Source organism: Patagioenas fasciata, chromosome 1, assembly GCF_037038585.1.
Source record: "Patagioenas fasciata isolate bPatFas1 chromosome 1, bPatFas1.hap1, whole genome shotgun sequence".
Classification (NCBI taxonomy): domain Eukaryota; kingdom Metazoa; phylum Chordata; class Aves; order Columbiformes; family Columbidae; genus Patagioenas; species Patagioenas fasciata.
The window spans coordinates 12929334-12946366 of record NC_092520.1 but is presented as its reverse complement, the minus strand read 5'-3'; the positions used below and the strand labels follow the sequence as shown (position 1 = coordinate 12946366).

Genomic DNA, 17033 nt, shown 5'->3' with positions numbered 1-17033 from the left:
AGACTGATTTTGCCATTCTCGCAGCTGTACTTATCTTGGAGTAGCACCCGGGGGAGCATGACTGCGTGGAGAAGCAGCACGTCAGAGCAGAAATAATGTTATGCAGCCCAATGGCTGCAAAAGATCCCGGTTCGGAGCTCATGTGGGGATATAAAACCAGCTGAAGGAGCAAAAGTAGCAGCAAGACAGCCAGGAGAGCAGCCGGCTGCGGGAGACAGGAGCATCCCCTGCTCCTGCTGCTTGTGTGCCGTGTTTGCAGCAAGGGGGGGGACGGTTCTCCCAGCACACGGCATAAGCTCCGCTCTGCTATTTGCAATAGCGAATGAACTATTGCCAAACTGGAGGAGCAGAGCAGCATTTTGGAGATGTTGCCCTGTTTTGTCTGGCTCTCCCTCCCTCACTTGGTTAACGCCTTTGCCACCCCAGGAAAGTTGCCTCTCAACGGGAGCCTGGAGAAACCTTTTGTAATCCCGAACATCTCGGGTTTCTTCTCCTGGGATAACGACAGCCTGGCCGACTGGCAGAGCTTTGTGGGCAGGAGCCGGTATGGAGCGGAGTCGCAGAGCATCACAGTGAAAACCATGCTGGTCACGGCATACTCCTTCATCATCATCTTCTCCCTCTTCGGCAATTTCCTGGTCTGTCACGTTGTCATCAAGACCAAGCGCATGCACTCCGCCACCAGCTTGTTCATCGTGAACCTGGCTGTAGCTGATATCATGATCACGCTCCTCAACACGCCTTTTACGCTGGTAAGACCGGGGCAGAGATGCCATAGAGGCTTCACAGTTACTTTGGTAGCCTTTTCTTCTTTATGCTACTATAGGCAGTGCATGGATGCCTGAATTGCAGTGACTGGAGTTATCTTTGAAAAACTCCACATATCTTTTTCTTCTCTAATTGCTGTTATGTAGCAGAAGATCTGAAATTATCCATTTGTTAGAAGTGGCCGTGATAGTACTTGAACAACAACAACCTCCCAGCAATTACTTAGTACTTTGTAGTATCTGGTCTTTTTTTTTCCTTCCCTTCTTTGAAGTATTTCCAAGGTAACACTACAAACCTCTTGAAAAAAAAGGAAGATTAATGCTCACCATCATTTCACAAACTGTGTTGAAAAGCTGTAGTTTGATTGAAGAAATATAAGGTGTATAGGTCAGCCCTATCCCATAAGGAGGGCTTAAAAAGGAAAAGCAAATATATTGACTCAATAGTTAGACGACAGAAGAACACACTGTGAATAAACCAGAGCAAACACCTTTGGTACTGCCCTGCTGTGTTGTCCTGGAGGTCACTGCGGTGCCACTGAGGCACCTCAGGTATCTGTAAGCATGTGGATGTGCATGTGGGTGCATAAAACTAACGGCATTCTGGTTTTAGGCTCGTTTTGTGAACAGTACCTGGATATTTGGGAAGGGGATGTGCCATGTCAGTAGGTTTGCGCAATACTGCTCCCTCCACGTCTCTGCCTTGACCCTCACAGCCATCGCCGTGGACAGGCACCAGGTGAGAGCTCTCTGAGCAGACAGACGGAAAGCTGGGGAGGGCACAACTGAAGTGAACAAGGATGGTCCCATGTCCGTTCCTTCTCAGCTCCCAGATCAATGTAAGGTACATGAGGAGCTGGCAGGGTAGGGGAGCACTTCGTGCTGTCAGATGGAAATAATGGTTTCAAGCCCACAGCAAGGTGGGAGATGAGAGATGTCCATTGCCTTGTGATCACTTCCAGCTGGGGAGCAGGAGCTTTTCTGCAGTAGATAAGCCAGTAGCTCTCAATAAAGGAAGAAATCCAAGACCTGACAGGAATTCATGAGGGCACATCCCCTCTGGAGTGGTTTGTCCAGCACCATGGATGCAGGAACATCCCAGTTGTCTTCTGCAGCTCTGTCTCCCGTTGCTCTGGGATGTCTCACCCCTTGTTGGACCGAATACTGGGGAGCTGACTGTACCATGCTGGTGTTTGCCACAAGCAGAGCTCTTGGTAATGGGCTCAAAACTGGGGACAGTCAGGCACTCTGGGTTTGGAGTCACCCAAAAACCATGCAAAGCAGACCGGGACAGTTGATATTTTCTGCTAGAAAGCTGCTGACTTTCCAGAAAATGCACAGGCTGTCTGGAGCCTCCCCAGGGAGGTCTGGTTATATCACAAGCCCGTGGCTCTTTGGGTTACTGATACTAAGGAATCTGAGATGATTTTTCTCCCCTTTTTTTTGAGAGAGATTAAGTAGGTTGAACCTGAAAATGAACACGTCTGCAAGACCCACTGGAACCCAGTTCCCCCCACCTAGATGTAAATACTGAATGAGGGGGTAGGACTGGGTTCTGACTTCAGATTTTCATGTAGAGCTTACAGTCAATGGGAGCTGGGTGAAGCCAGTACTGTTTCCATGCTGCATTTCCACATTAAGTAGTAGATTTAAGGCTGGAGGATTATATGAAAAAATGATATAATTATTTCCTGAAATAGCATAAGTCTGAATATTGGTTTATTTTGCACAGGTTATAATGCACCCTCTGAAACCTCACATATCTACTACAAAAGGTGTTATCTACATCTCTGTAATCTGGATCATGGCAACTTGTTTTTCCCTACCACATGCTATCTACCAAAAGCTCTTTACTTTTGAGTACAGGTAAGGATGTGCTTTGCTCTTCTCTGCAGCCTCCCTGGAGGCCGAGCTCTCAGTGGTCATAATTTGGCATCTGCTACTGAAAGCCCTGAGCTTATGTTGAGGTCAACCCAATATGAATCTCACCTATTTTTGTCAGATTCCTTTTGCAATGGCTGATATCCTCCTCGCTTTTACATTTCACTATCTTTGTTCTGTCACAATAATCACATGAAATAGGCTAAGAAGTTAGGGGATCTGGCCTGGACCCTCTCTATATACACTGGCATTTTACACAATGTACCAATCTGACCTGTTTGGGCAGACCACAAATGGGGAAAAAACTAAAACCTAACAGGGTTTAATCTACTCTTTAGCCCTGAGAGAGTGAAAAAAACCTGCCTCAGCTGCTTGTTCCATAAAATGCTGTCATGAGCCTTGATATTTGGAAAGTGCTTTAATGAGGGAAATGTCCTCAATATGTGCAGAGACTGTGTTTCTGTTTGCCAAAGGACAGAGAATAAAAACCTGCTTCTGTGCAGCTGGAAATTTTGTAATTGGTGAAATTCATGAAGTTATCATAAGGTCATGAATACCCATGAGAAATGATCACCACATTGCTTGCAGGCTGCTCCATGGCTCAAATCCTTGGGCATCAGAGCTCCGCTGTGACGAATGTGCATAAACCAAGGGTCTGCCCCCAGGTTTTGTGGCAGGAGCCCTCCTGCCCCCCAATTTCTGATGTATTTCTCACACGTTGCCCGTCTGAAACTCAGTCTCACCCCATGCCTGGTATCTCCACTTGCAGCGAGGAGGTCACTCGATGCCTGTGCCTGCCGGATTTCCCTGAGCCTTCTGACCTCTTTTGGAAGTACCTGGACCTAACCACCTTCATTTTGCTCTATGTTCTGCCCCTTCTGATCATCTCTGCTGCCTACATGACAGTGGCCAAGAAGCTCTGGCTGCGCAATGTCATTGGGGATGTCACCGCTGAGCAGTACTTTGCCCTTCGCAAAAAGAATAAGAAGACCATAAAGATGCTGATGCTTGTTGTCATCCTCTTCGCAGTCTGCTGGTTCCCCTTAAATTGTTACGTTGTCCTCCTCTCCAGCCAGACCATCCACACCAACAATGCCCTGTACTTTGCCTTTCACTGGTTCGCTATGAGCAGTACCTGCTACAACCCCTTCATCTACTGCTGGCTCAATGACAGCTTCCGATCAGAGCTGAAGGCTTTGCTCAACATCTGCAGAAAACCTCCTGGACCCGCAGAACAGAGGCTTCCCTCCACGGTCCCATCCTACCGACTGGCTTGGCCAGAAAACAGCAACTTCAAGAGGCTGCAGGTCTCCCATGTCCTTCCCTCAGCCTCCAACATCCAGGCGGGGAAGACGGACATCTCTGCAGTTGAGCCAATAGTAGCTGTGAGCTAAACGCTGACCTTGGGAAATCTTAGATTTGGCCAGAGCTAAAATGGTGGGAAGGTGTGGAGCTCTGTCCTACTTAAGGACTGTGCAACCACACATGATAAAACCAAGAAGGACGTTCTGCAGGAGGTGACATGAAAGAGCTGCATCTTTGATGCTGACTGATGACAACGGCGTGGATCCCTGAAGGGGAGAAAGCCAACTCTTCCCAGGAAGGAACTCTCTTTGTCAGGCTGGCTTTGGATCAGCTTGCAGGACAGGGTTGTCTGCATGTATGTCACTGTTATCTGCATGACTAAGCCTTTTCACCACTGGGGCCATGTGTGTGTTTTGCTGGTATTGGAACACTAAAGTGACAATCTAATCACATCAGGCCTGCCTCCCCCTTTTCTATGTCTCTTAGTAGCAGCATGAAAATGGTTGAGATGTAGACCTTTAGGTTACCAGCTTAGACCCAGTGCAACAGGGTAGGATGGTATCCCTCTGAGCTGGGGTCTGACAGGTCGAGGTCTGCTCAGAATAAATGAAGAGATTTATTTCACAAATTCTTTTTTTTTTTGCAGAAATACCCTCAGAGAAGTAGAAGGTAAGATGGACATTGATCAATAGAGCAGTGTCTCCTACATTGGAGGCACTCTTTCTAAGGTAGAGTTGAAGAAAAATCGATGTCTATTCTTTCCGTATGTAGATGACAAACACCAACCTGTTAGTTCAGCATCTGTTGCCAGTCCTAAATCACACATGATTTTTCTTTCCTAAGAGAAGGTAATGAATATTCAGAAAGCTTTTCTTCAAGCAGAGAACTAAAACCCAAAAAGCTGCTTTTTAAAATGTTGGACATACCATCCACAGTCAAAGCACTGATAATCAAACACTAAGTTGGGATTAGGACCTTTTGATCAGAGCATCTCTGCGTTATTGCAAGTGGCAAGTATCCCACTGACAGACTTTGTAATTTGTCTGAGATGTTGCCCTCTTGTCCTGTAAAGCCCCTGGGTACTTCTCAGATCAGACATTTGAGACATTTCATGCCAACTAAGGTGTTAGCTCTCTGGAATCAGTTCATAAAGGAACTGCTTGGAGAGAACAGATGATATCTGTGATAGCAAGTAATAAAAGTGGAACATTTCTCTGCAAGATATTCTCTGGTGATTGCACAATTTTGGTACATTTGAAGATGAGTGAGACATGTCCTTCTTATGGTAGCTAATAAAATTGATGTGACTGCAGCTCTCTGGAGTAGTTTGCAGAACTCAATGTTCTTAGAAGAAAATCTGATTTTAAATAATATAAAAAAATGGGCATTCAAAAAACGGTACCTTATATTGCACAAGAAAGCAATAATTCTGGAAATTAGCTAGAATGTCACACCCGGGTGCCCAGTTCCACATTCAGCTGACAGCAGCCAGCAGTGAAGTGATAAAAATCTTCGTTTTATAAATGACTACAAATGGAAAGAAAGAAAAAAGACAAACTGTTTTTCTCAATTTGCTGTAATAAACTTACATTTCTGAAACTATTTTAAGCCTTGTGCAGGTCTTTCTCGCCTGAGCATTTAAAGAGAAAGAAATGTCTACCTCTCCTTGCAGGTACCCTGTCCTTTCACAAGGCGTTACCAGTCTCTCACTTTGAATCCAGTGATCTTTTACTACCCTTTACCAAAGCCACAGGAGTCAGAGTACTTTGTATCACTGATAGGCAGAATAAAACCTTTCCTCCTGCCTGCTTTGACCCCTTAAGCCAAGTCCCAGTCACTCCCTTAACATTTGCAACAGGGCAGCCCTGAATTGCTCAGGCAGTTGGACAAGGTGATAGTTGTTGGTCCCATTCGACTAAAATATTCTATATTCTTCTATTCTATTCTATTCTATTCTATTCTATTCTATTCTATTCTATTCTATTCTATTCTATTCTATTCTATTCTATTCTATTCTATTCTATTCTATTCTATTCTGTTTTGCTGGAGAACCCAAATGTGCAGAGCCTGTGAACTACACTCCCCAATCCGGTGACAGCAGATCCCAACTCTTTACCAACAAATAAACCTTTGAGAATGCTGAGTAACTAAACATATAATACTATGTATTTCAAAGAGGAAAGTGGTGGTGGGGTATCTTTAGAACTGCATTAACCCTGGACATACTCCGAACTGCTGTAAATCAAACTCAGCTGTGCAAGATCTGGCCTATCTGTTCAGTATAGGAAGATTTAAATTAACACACCAAAACATGTGAGAGAAGCAGGGACCGCAGCCCATTTCTGTTCCACAAGAGAGAGAAGCCAGGTAGCATAGGAAAACCCTCTTTGTGAGAGTTTGGGAAGTTAGCGCATCCCTTCCAAAGTCCATTCAGTGGACATTATCCTTTCATTTTTCCCTTTGCCTCTTCCTTCTTTGTGATTATGCAGCTCCATTTTAATTTCAGGGCCCCTCATAACCCCTTGTAGTCATCCTTATCACTTTTTAACTACATAAACATTTCTCCCAGATACTAAAATATTTCCCCAGGAGAGGAAAAATATGTGTGTGTACATATGGGCAAGGGATAAAGCACCAAATTAGATGCTACATGTAGTTCCCTGGGTCAAAAGAAAAATGGTCTGAGTTGAAGTGTGGTTTCTAGCAGCAAGTGTTCACTCACTGAGCAAAGAGGAAGGACAAGAGCGTTGAGGAGGAAGCTGAGAGGGGAGGGAGAGTGTGGTGGCAGCAGGAAGAAGAAGAGACTCAGAGACAGGACACACAGGGAGGGGATGGTGTGAGGGAAGGAGATACAGGGAGGCAACGCCATCTTCTTCCCACCTAAATTTTGTCACACGTTTTGTAAATATTGAACAAAATCATTTTGAAGGCTACACATTTGTTATTTTGTATTCATTCACGAAAATCTTGATATATGTGCCTTTCTGGAATAGCTTTAGTCAACTTGAGCTAGTAATGAACAGGAGAACTTCCCTGTCTGGGGCAAAAGGCGGAGAGAGCAGATCAAGAGACCCTTCCCCAAACCATCCTTTCTTTGCTCAGGAAGCAAATGGTCAAGGCTACGATTGGGTTTACCTATAGAGTCATCTGGCTTCAGGAATGGAAACCGTTGTCTACATCTGTCCTTTCTTAAGAGTCTGCTTGTAGGAAATGCAATGTTTCAAATCTTCACATAGTACCCAATATTTTGCGGGATTCTTTCTCTGCTTGGTCATGAGAGATTTGAGAGAGGAAGCCTACCTAGGAATCTACTTCTGAAAGTCAGATTTTGCTCGTAGCTTGACCTCCCGCTCTGATCCTTCAAAGCATGTCCCCTCCTGTCCATGGCCACGTGGCTCTTGTGGGTTCTGCCAGACCAGCTCTGCTGTGGCTCTGTCCTGCCAGCGTCACCTGGGAGAGCTGAGAGCGCAGAGCTGGTCGACTCTCCTCAGAAGATGAAACAAGGCATTTTCAAAGTATGAGTCTGCTGTTGTCAGTCCTACCAAAGAGGAGAGGGCAAAATTTTCTCTAGTGTTTTGAATTCATCTTTTTATGCTTTGGGTTTTTTTCTGTCACATCTTTCCTTTTTTCTTTTCTTTTTTTTTTTTTTCCTTTTTCTTTTCCCAGCGAGTCTGTAGCTTAAGAAGCTCAAGCACAAATACTTACTTCAACTGTGATTATTCTCTTTGTTGTCTGATGGTGACTCAGTTGAGTTAGTTGTTCGAAGTTTCTTTCTTGTTTGCAAATCATTGCTTTCAGAGTGTTTTCAGAGTTTTGTCTGAATGGTGTCTTTGATTTGTGATACTCGTCATCATCAAACACAGGCAGGAGTTTGTGCTCTGGGCATCCACCAGACACAAGACTGATCGGACACCAGAGGGCCTAAAACTTTGAGGGCAAAAAGACTCTCAGTTTCCCTACTGGAGAAGGACATGCTGCCATCACAGCTCTTGCATCAGCTGTCATCCCATCGTTCTGGGGGCTCCTGGGAAATCACTGTGACTGGTGTATGGACCTTGGTCCTTATAGTCGTGCTAGATGCACTGGGAGCTACACCTGAGGGAGCTGTTGGTGTGAGCGAGGTTGCAGGTTAATGGTTGTTTGGAGCTGAAGGACAGAGAGAAAGGACAGAGGAGAGCCCCAGGTGATGCTCTGCCCACCCAACACTTTAATACAGCTTTGCCAAACCAGAACCATTTAGGTTGAGCCATATTTTACACAAGAGGTCTTTTTTTCCCTTTCAGTGAATGTGGTGCTGTTGTTTTCAAGCACATATATGTCTTATAATGGACCCTACAGCTAGAACCTTCTGTTTAGCTTTGTTCGGAACCAGGGACTCATGGCCTAAACTTAGTAAGATGTTTTTTCTGAGGCTGAAGGGAACATCTCAAGCTTCACATCTTTGGGTGCAGTTATCATCCTTTGAACAACTACATGTGTAGAACGTTGCTGTATCTCCAGTAGACAAAACCCTCAAATGCTGCAGCTGGTTCAGAACAGGGCTCCTGCAGTTACAACTCTGGATCCTGCAAACCTGCACCAGGTGGAAAACCTTCATCCTCCAGGCTCTGCCCAATCCTGGATCTGGGCACACGGCGGGTGTAAGAAATGCTGAAGCTGTTTGATTTAATCACAGAGAACAGGAGGGATGTACCACGGAAAAAAGAAGAGAAGTGGCAGTTTGGACAGCGATCCTCAACAGCCTGTCCCGGAATGAACTGGTGTCCAGTGGCCAGCAGAGGTACAGGGTTTAGAGAGAAAAGGACAATTGTGCAACAGAAGGGCATGGTTAAAGCACTAGAAATGGTGCCCTTGAAAACTACATTATATACAGTACTACAATGTACTTAATGTGATACAGGGCAACTTCTGATGAGCATTTCTTAATTAGCTATTTTTCATTTTCTTCCTAACTGATTTGTGATTCTGGAGAAACATTTTGCATCCACCAGTGCTGCTGAAATCAGTGAGGTTTGTGTTCTGAGCACACAAATTGCCGTATGATGCAAACTATTGCAAAAATATCACGTCGTGGGCAATTTAAATTGGGCATGCAGGCTTCATGAGTATTTTTTCATTCTACCCCGTCTCTGCGACACACCAGAGGGTTCTTTTAAAATGTGAATACAGCCCATTTGTGCATGAACTGAATTCAAATGCCACCTCAGTGAGTGTGAAGGGATAGTCTGAATGATGATAAAATGAGACACATGTATAGGGTGAAGATAACCTTCTTTCATTTTCCCTTTTATGTGTGGCTTCCTGCTGCAGCTGGACTTTTTGTTACCTTTTGAATTCTGGTCTTGTTCAGTGCTTTGAAACAGAAGGTTTAGTAGCTTGCCTTAGAAAAACAGATCTGCAAGAAGAAGCCTGTGGGGGAGTTTGCTGTGAGAAGGGACTGTTTGCTCTGGAGCATGGCAGGTTAGGTTATGGTTGGACTTAATGATCCTGAGGGTCTCTTCCAACCAAAATGATTCTATGATTCTAAGGATCATGCTGTCGAGAGGCTTTTCTTCCCCTTCTGAGAATATAACGAAACAGGGAGAAATGTGAGGTGTTATGGAAAGGGGAGGTAATTTTATTTTATGCGACTTTCTAAGCAAGTCAACTCTTCCCACTCCCACCTTCATAACCACATCCTGAGAAACACCAAGACCTGTGTGTGTGTCTGGGTGGCCTGGTCAGACTGTGTCCTGTGTGACACAGAGCTCAAGGGACGGTGGCTACTGATTCCTCATCACGTCTTTTGGGTTCCTTTTTGTTGACAACAATGAACTGGATTTTGGATGGGTGTTTTATGTTATTTAGGAGTCAACAGTTATTATTGTTATCTTTTCCCTCAAAACCTTGCCTGCTTCTGCTGCCACAAATCTTAGGCAAGGCCTGTTGTATTTTTCCCTCCTTTTCAGTGTCTTTGTAGATACAGATTGTCCTCCTGTTGAGGTGAAGGAAGAGCAATGGTAGAGGTGAAGTCCTGTGACCTTATGGCCATCCTCCTGTCACCACACCACAGGTCTTCTGCTCTCAGCTTTATTCTCAGCAATCTGGCCCATGGGTAGTGTGTTCCCCATAGCTCACCAGTTTGACTGCTATCAGTCATGTCCTTGGTTATCAATATATGTCTTTCTTTTAAACCCGGCTCAGTTGTTGCCTCTGGAGCTTTCACACACATGCCTCTGGAGCAGACTGTGAACATTGTCTGCTGGATAACAAAGAGTACACAAAACACTGAAAACCTGCTCATTGCAGGAGATCCACATTGCTGGAGCACAGGAGGTTTGTGCAAAAATTAATTGCATTTAGAGAAAGCGTCATACGGTATATGAAAAAGAGAACTCAATTAAGGTCACATAGGTAAAGTTAATGCTGGCATATCTAAAACCTTGAGTGGCTGGCTCTGCTGGATTTTTTTTTTCTATTCAAAAGAGAAATTATTTCTATTGACAATACTGTCTTCCTATATTTCCATTTCCTTGAAAAAATCGTAAGATAACAAGTAGATGAAAATTAACTTACAAGTTCTATGAATTCATGAATTTTAATTCTCTGTTTCTAACAATGTTCCTAGTATTTTATTTGTTTTCTCCATGTAGAATTATGCAGAGACCTTGAAAGGGAACAAAGACTCTGCCAGGTTATGTTTGGCAGCTTGTGCTATTCTGAATAACACTCGGGGAAAAGCAAATCCTTGAAGCCTTTCTTGCACTTGTTGATGTCAGATGAGGTTTTTAGCTTCCAGTTTTCATTCTTTCCTTCTTTCTCTCCCTCCCTCAAAGCTCTTGTCCCTAGACCGTCATCCATGGCATCACTACTAGCATTGTGACACTTTCTAGCGTCAGTACTGTGAAGATAAAATGTAACCTCAGTCTAGGGCTTTTCAGCTTTGCAGGTGAAGACTTTTCTAAGCATTTAAGCTAAATTGTCATTTTTGAAAAAGAATTTGGTGGTGTCTTTTTCATGTATTTTGCGAAGAGCTGTCTTTCGCTATTTTTTTCTTGTGAGAAGACTTTTTTTTACTTCTCCTCACTATTACAAAAATCAGAGCTCTTCCAACTTTCCCTTGCAGATGTTGTTTTCTAGGCCTCTAGGCCTTCTAAGCTTAATAGTTATGAAGAATCACTAAATTGCCTGTAGACCAATTGTTTCTACTTTGTTTTTGACTGACAGAACATAGCGCAGTCAAAGCCTCTTGCTGTACAAGGTAAAAGGAAGCCAAGGCTCCTTGAAGAATGCTGAGATCTTCACCCAAGGAAAATATGACACATTTCTCCTGCACAGGAGAAATGAACCTCAGCTTTGGTTGTCATTGTCTCCAACTGCAGGGCAGCCACCCCTTTTGCTGTCAGCAGACGACAAATGGGTTCTCCTCTCAGCAGATGGACGTGAGAAGAGGGCTGCTAAAAAATACAGTAATTTCCTGGAAATTCAAGGTTGTTAGTATCATTGTTCCACAGGTATTTTCCAAGGGTGTCAGGCACCGTCTCCAAACTTTACTTCCACCGCTTTTATGGGAAAAGTACTGGGAGGTTTCAAACATTTCAAAATCAGAACTTTCTGATAAGTATAAACATACTCGTAATTTACTTAATGAAAGTATTTAACTAACCACTACTAGCTAACACAAACATGATTTTTGTATTTGGAGCTAAAAGCACTGGAGGATTGATGCCATTGTCTACATTTCAGTACCACAAAAACTGAAGTTATCCCCATTATCCAATTAGTGAAAGTCTTAAACATTTGCATACCGAATGTGAAACTTCAAGGTGTTTTTTGATGTATTTTGGGTAGACCACAATTATAATGGTCTAGCTGTGTCCTGCATACAAGTCATTAACAGATGGCAGTGTGATACCCTAACACCTTTGCCAGCTGCAGACTTGCCTGCTCTGTGAAATCTCTGAGATACAGTGAGTTAGGAGCTCGTGTTGAGCTCAGCAACAGTAGGATGAAGCTTTACAGCTCTTGGATGTGAGAAGATACAGCTACACAACACTGAGCCATGACCCACGTGTGGACTTAGCAGCTCTGTGGTTTGTACTTGGGTGCTGCAAGTACAGCCATCACTGGGCCATGGGCAGGTATTATCACGAAAATTAGACTTTCATGAACTTACAAAGAAGCAACGAGCTGCTACTAAAAGTGTCAGGTAGTGGAAAAGTGTTTCAAGAGGTTCAGGGATGTCTTATCCCTCTAAATAGACTGACCTGGTAACTGTGTGGACACACAGACAGAGCTTTGTAACAGCAGTTTCCCAGGAGACTGAGACTAACTATTATATTCAAAACTGCCTTATTCATAAATCTGTTGACGGCTGGTGAGAGAGTGCAGCCAGCTCTGATGCTGACGCTGTTTGCCAGCCTTGCGTCAAAGCCACCAAGCTGTGACAGGCTGGACCCGCATGATATGGCAGCTCTCGAGGCCTGGCTGAGAGCACTTGTACCTTCCGCAGCTTCTTCATCTGGTGTGTCGTGCCTGGGTACCTTGCTGTCTTGTTTTCTGGCCTTCCTTACACCAGCCGAGGAGGATGAGGATGGATTCTCTCTTGCTTGCCCCATCCTGCACAGCCCAGCAGCAGGGCAGCCCCTGCTCCTTCCAGGAACAACAAAGTGGGTTGGGAAGCAGGCCTGGGCTGACAGAAACAGGGAAATTGTTTGATCTGTCCTTTCTTCTCCTGAGAACCGTGTCCCATGCAACCTGTCCCCTGGTTTGCAAGCTTGAAGGGATTTTTGTGAGCCACTCTGAGTCACGGCGGGATCAAACCTCCAGCTCTTGCATTGGGCTCAAGCCTTTTGATGATTCTTAGAGAGGCAGGGTGGAGCCGGTCACCACCACAATGTCACGATCAGGAGAAAAATTGCATTTATCTGCAAAACAAATGCATGGGGATTTTCTCCTCCATCCAATCAGTCTCTCAGCCACCTCTTGGCTGTCTCTCTTCTCTGCAGGCTGTATCTGGCAGGTAGGGCTTTTCAGGATGGGACAGATGTGCCTATACAGCTAAATAACTGAAGGTCTACAAATGACTCCTGGCTCTAAGGTGTCACCTCACTTGTTTCCACAGTGTGTAGGGGTAGCTCCATCTACAGCAGACCAGCTATGTCACAGTACACAGCACTTGACTCTGAGCTCCTATGATCATGGGGATATGGAGATATTAAGACATAAATACGTATTTATATGCTTTTCAGTTCAAAGTACTATAATGTGATGAGTTTGACAGAGGCCATAAGAATAATTTTTAATAATATGAAGCTAAGGACATGTATCAGATGTCCTAAAAGCATGACATCAGACTCTCTGAAGGTGCAAAATTTGATGGGACATGTTGGAGAGACATATAGGATGATGGTAACCAGACTGGTATGGTCTCATCCATACTGCCTTTTGGGAACTGATCTTCCAGTCCTGTTCCCAGAGGTTTGCCTGGAATTTGTCTTGGAGAAAGCCCATCGGAGCAGCCTGAGACTGCAGGAATGAGCTCACATTTGAACAGCAGTGACCAAAACCTTCAGCTGGGTCCCTGGCACTCTTTCTTGGCAATGCAAACATCCCCAGATGTCAAACAGACCAACAGCTCAGACTCGCGGCACAGAGGCCTGTTCTGAACTGCCCAGCATCACGTAATTCTCTCATCCCAATTTAGCACAAGTAAGAGTGAAAAAGCAAACAAAAACCCCAATTATTTTGTTGCTGGTCAAGAGATTTCACTTCCACTGCTTTAGGCAAATGAGGTTTTTGAGTACACAAGAGTTAAAACAACTAAAAACATGGCACAAACACAGTGAGCCCAGGTTATTTTCTTTCCTGGATTGGTTACCATTCAAATGCCTTCAAAGGCACCTGCCGCCTTCCCTGAGACTATGCAGGGAAGTGAAAGTTTGGCTTTAGGAGTCTAATTTTAGTGTTTAATGGAGTAATTATTTTAAAAATTACACTAGTGCTTTTGTATATTCAGTTGAGTATCCCATTATGAGGAAAACCCAGGCAAATTGCAATCTAGTGCTCTGATAAATTCTCTCTCAGTCATCCAGGTGGTTTTGACATGATTACCTTACAAATGCAACGCTGTCCAGAAGATCTCTGCTTCCTGAAGCTTTATAGCGTCATCTTCACTATGACATTCCTCTAACGAGGATGCTTTTTTTTCCCAAATTCTGCCTCACCCCCAAACCTGCTCATTTCTTTCCCAAAGAGCATGTCCCTCTAGAGCAAACCTGACAGAAATAACTAACTAGATCAAATAACTGTACAGGCTGCACTTTCCAAACCAGATGATCTCCTGAGAGGTGAATAAGTGTTAGTCACTTCACAGGGCAACATTAAAATAAGAACGAAACCATTTGTTTGCAAGCATAACAATCCTCAAAACACTTCAAGAAATCTCTTAGGAAATAATAGTTAAACAAATGCTGGGATTTTACCTGCCATGTGAAAACCATGATGTTGCAGATGTTCCTGGAGGAACAAGTGTCTTAACTCTTCATAACATGTGGATTAATCCCCAGACAGACAAGTTGGAGAAAGGAGATGTGGGTAGCGCAGAACACAGGGGAAATAAAATCAGTACTATGTTAGTTTTACTGACTTCATAACTTTTTTATTTGCTCTTCCGTGCATCTGCACCTGCGTCTGCAGCATACCATAGTCCACGCTGGCTGATTGATCTTCTGCAACCTGCAGAGCAAAATAAGCGAATAAGATACTCCTCAAAAGATGATAATGCACCTGCAGTCATGTTTCTCCAGACTGCTCAGCCTTGGAGATCTCCAGAACCTTGTTTCAGAAGAATATCACATAAAAGAGAACGGCACCTTTCACCTTCTCTTTCCTGTTTTTACATGGTTGAAAAGATGTCTTAGCTACTCAAATATGAGGAATTTTTAAAACAGAGTTTGTTTGGATTTTTTCTTTTTCTAAATTCACTTATGAAACATATACCAAACCTGGCGGAGTTTATAGAAGTGCTGATTTATTTTGAGAAAAAATTGATGGATTAAAACTTTTGCAACATTTCAACACAGGAAATGGTATCTTTGCTTAAAATTCAAATATGTTCCGGGCAACTGTAGCCTGTTCGAAATCTCATGCTCTGTTACAGAGTTACTTTAGCACAAGGTTAGAATAATGAACATTTTTCTCTTTATGTTTCTCTGGAGTCAATATTTCTCTGATACTGATGGAAAATCAGTGTTGTGTAACATTATAATAAACACAGGTTTTAAAAGTACAGTAATATTACAAAGCAAAACTACCATTACACTCTTAATTTTGCTTCCTGTTGTGTACATGAATGACACAACTTTCAGTTATGGGATTACATAGTTAGTTTTTCATTATGCCTTTCCTTTTACGGGAGAACAGTGTTCAAAAGAAGTTATTTAATATTTTCTTTCTCCTCTCTGTTGACTATGGGTAGGTATCATTTTTGAATCCTTCTCTGAATAGGGAATTAATTAATTCAGAGCACTTTCTTCAGAGACTTTTGTAGATCTCAATAATATTGAGGAAACATTTGCATATTATGACACTTAACATTTTTTTAGAATGCTCCCATTCAGTGAAATGCTGTTATCACCCTTATTTTATAAAATGGGAACTGAGGCAGAGAGAGAAGAACAAAAACATTTTGTACACAGAATGCCTGGAACCAAGAGCCTGAGAACAATGTGATTAAAAACAGAAACAACTGAAAATTATTTTGTGTGTCATTTTATTGATGCCTGGAATGCTATCAGAAAGGCTGGAAACACTGATTCATTATAATCAACTCTTCTAATCCATCTATGTGACAAAAATGGTAGGATGATATCCTTCATAGGTGGCTAAGAAACAGGGAAAAAAACAGGAAGTTTTGCCCATGGATTTGAATGTTTCTTCTGCAAGTGTTCTCCCAAATTTTGGCTTCTCATTCCAAGCCACTTCTTCATTCCTTTGACTCTTTATTGCAGTCATTTTGCCCCAATCTGGCAAAGATTGTTTTGTTGTTTTTTTTTTTTCATAGTATTTGTTCGTCTGCTTCCTTGACCTTCCTGCGTACAAGAAAACTATAATCTTTTTCAAAAGGCTTAAAAACACAGTCCTTGCACAAAGCCCATTCCTGAGTCTATAGCAAATTTCATCTTCAAGGTAATGGAGAGAACACTTTCAGCTTTTCAAGTAAAAATGTGCCACAATATGTCCCAGGTCTCCTTTATTGTTCTCCAAAGTGTTGTCCTCTCACTGCAGAGGTTGCTTAAATCAGCAGCTTAATAACATTAACCTCAAGGTGTCTGAGAACAGTCCAGGTGACCTTGTCTTTGAATTTAAAAGCCCTGTTTTGGTGTGGGTTTTTTTGCAAACCACAAAATGTCTTCAAAGTTTTCTCTCTTTTATTAATAGCTGATAGTGCCTCCCAGATCCTGCTGCAGCCCTTTCTCAGTGGAGCATCCTCCTTGAAGAAAAGGCCGCATCCTGCACAGTTCTTGAGCATCTGCAGAATGTGCCCAAGACTTCAACTGCAACAGGGACAAGCAGGCTCAAGGTTCCTGCAGCAAACAAGTCCTTCTTGAAGGACACACAGAGCTCATGCTGGAGGAAGGAATTTCAGTTGCTCCTAAATGATGGATGATTGCATAACATTCCTTTTTTATTATTATTATTCTTATTTTATATTTTTTACCTGCCTGCAAACTGTCAGTCCCTCCCCTGCTGCACCAAATGTCCCAGCTGACCTGTCCCTAAGAAAGGGTGTGGTGGTTGAACCATCTTGGAACAGAATACCATAGAATCACAAATGAGGCAAATTAACTGGCAGTTTAATGACTACTGAACCGCTTACCTTCCCCGAAGGGTCAAAGTGGTGACAGCTAAACAGCTCAGGGAATATTTTTGGCAGGAGAGGTGAGACGCTTCAGACATGGAGATGAAGAGCTGAAGTCTGGCAGCCTCTGATGGCTAGTTCCACATGACCTGCTGCCTCAGGCAGGTCCTTTTTAGATTGTAGTGGAAGAGTTACGATGAGCTTCTAGTGACATCCTGCTGTTTCTGGCCTACCACTTC

General features: G+C 43.3%; 1 protein-coding gene across 1 annotated transcript; it reads left to right on the top strand.

The window, feature by feature from the left end:
- Positions 1–292: 292 nt before the first annotated feature.
- GPR83 (G protein-coupled receptor 83) lies at positions 293–4079 on the top strand. The gene is made up of 4 exons (XM_065857014.2): positions 293–752; positions 1381–1506; positions 2500–2633; positions 3418–4079. The coding sequence occupies exons 1-4, from the start codon at positions 366–368 to the stop codon at positions 4040–4042; spliced, it is 1272 nt and encodes a 423-aa protein (XP_065713086.1). The 5' UTR covers positions 293–365; the 3' UTR covers positions 4043–4079.
- Positions 4080–17033: the final 12954 nt, after the last annotated feature.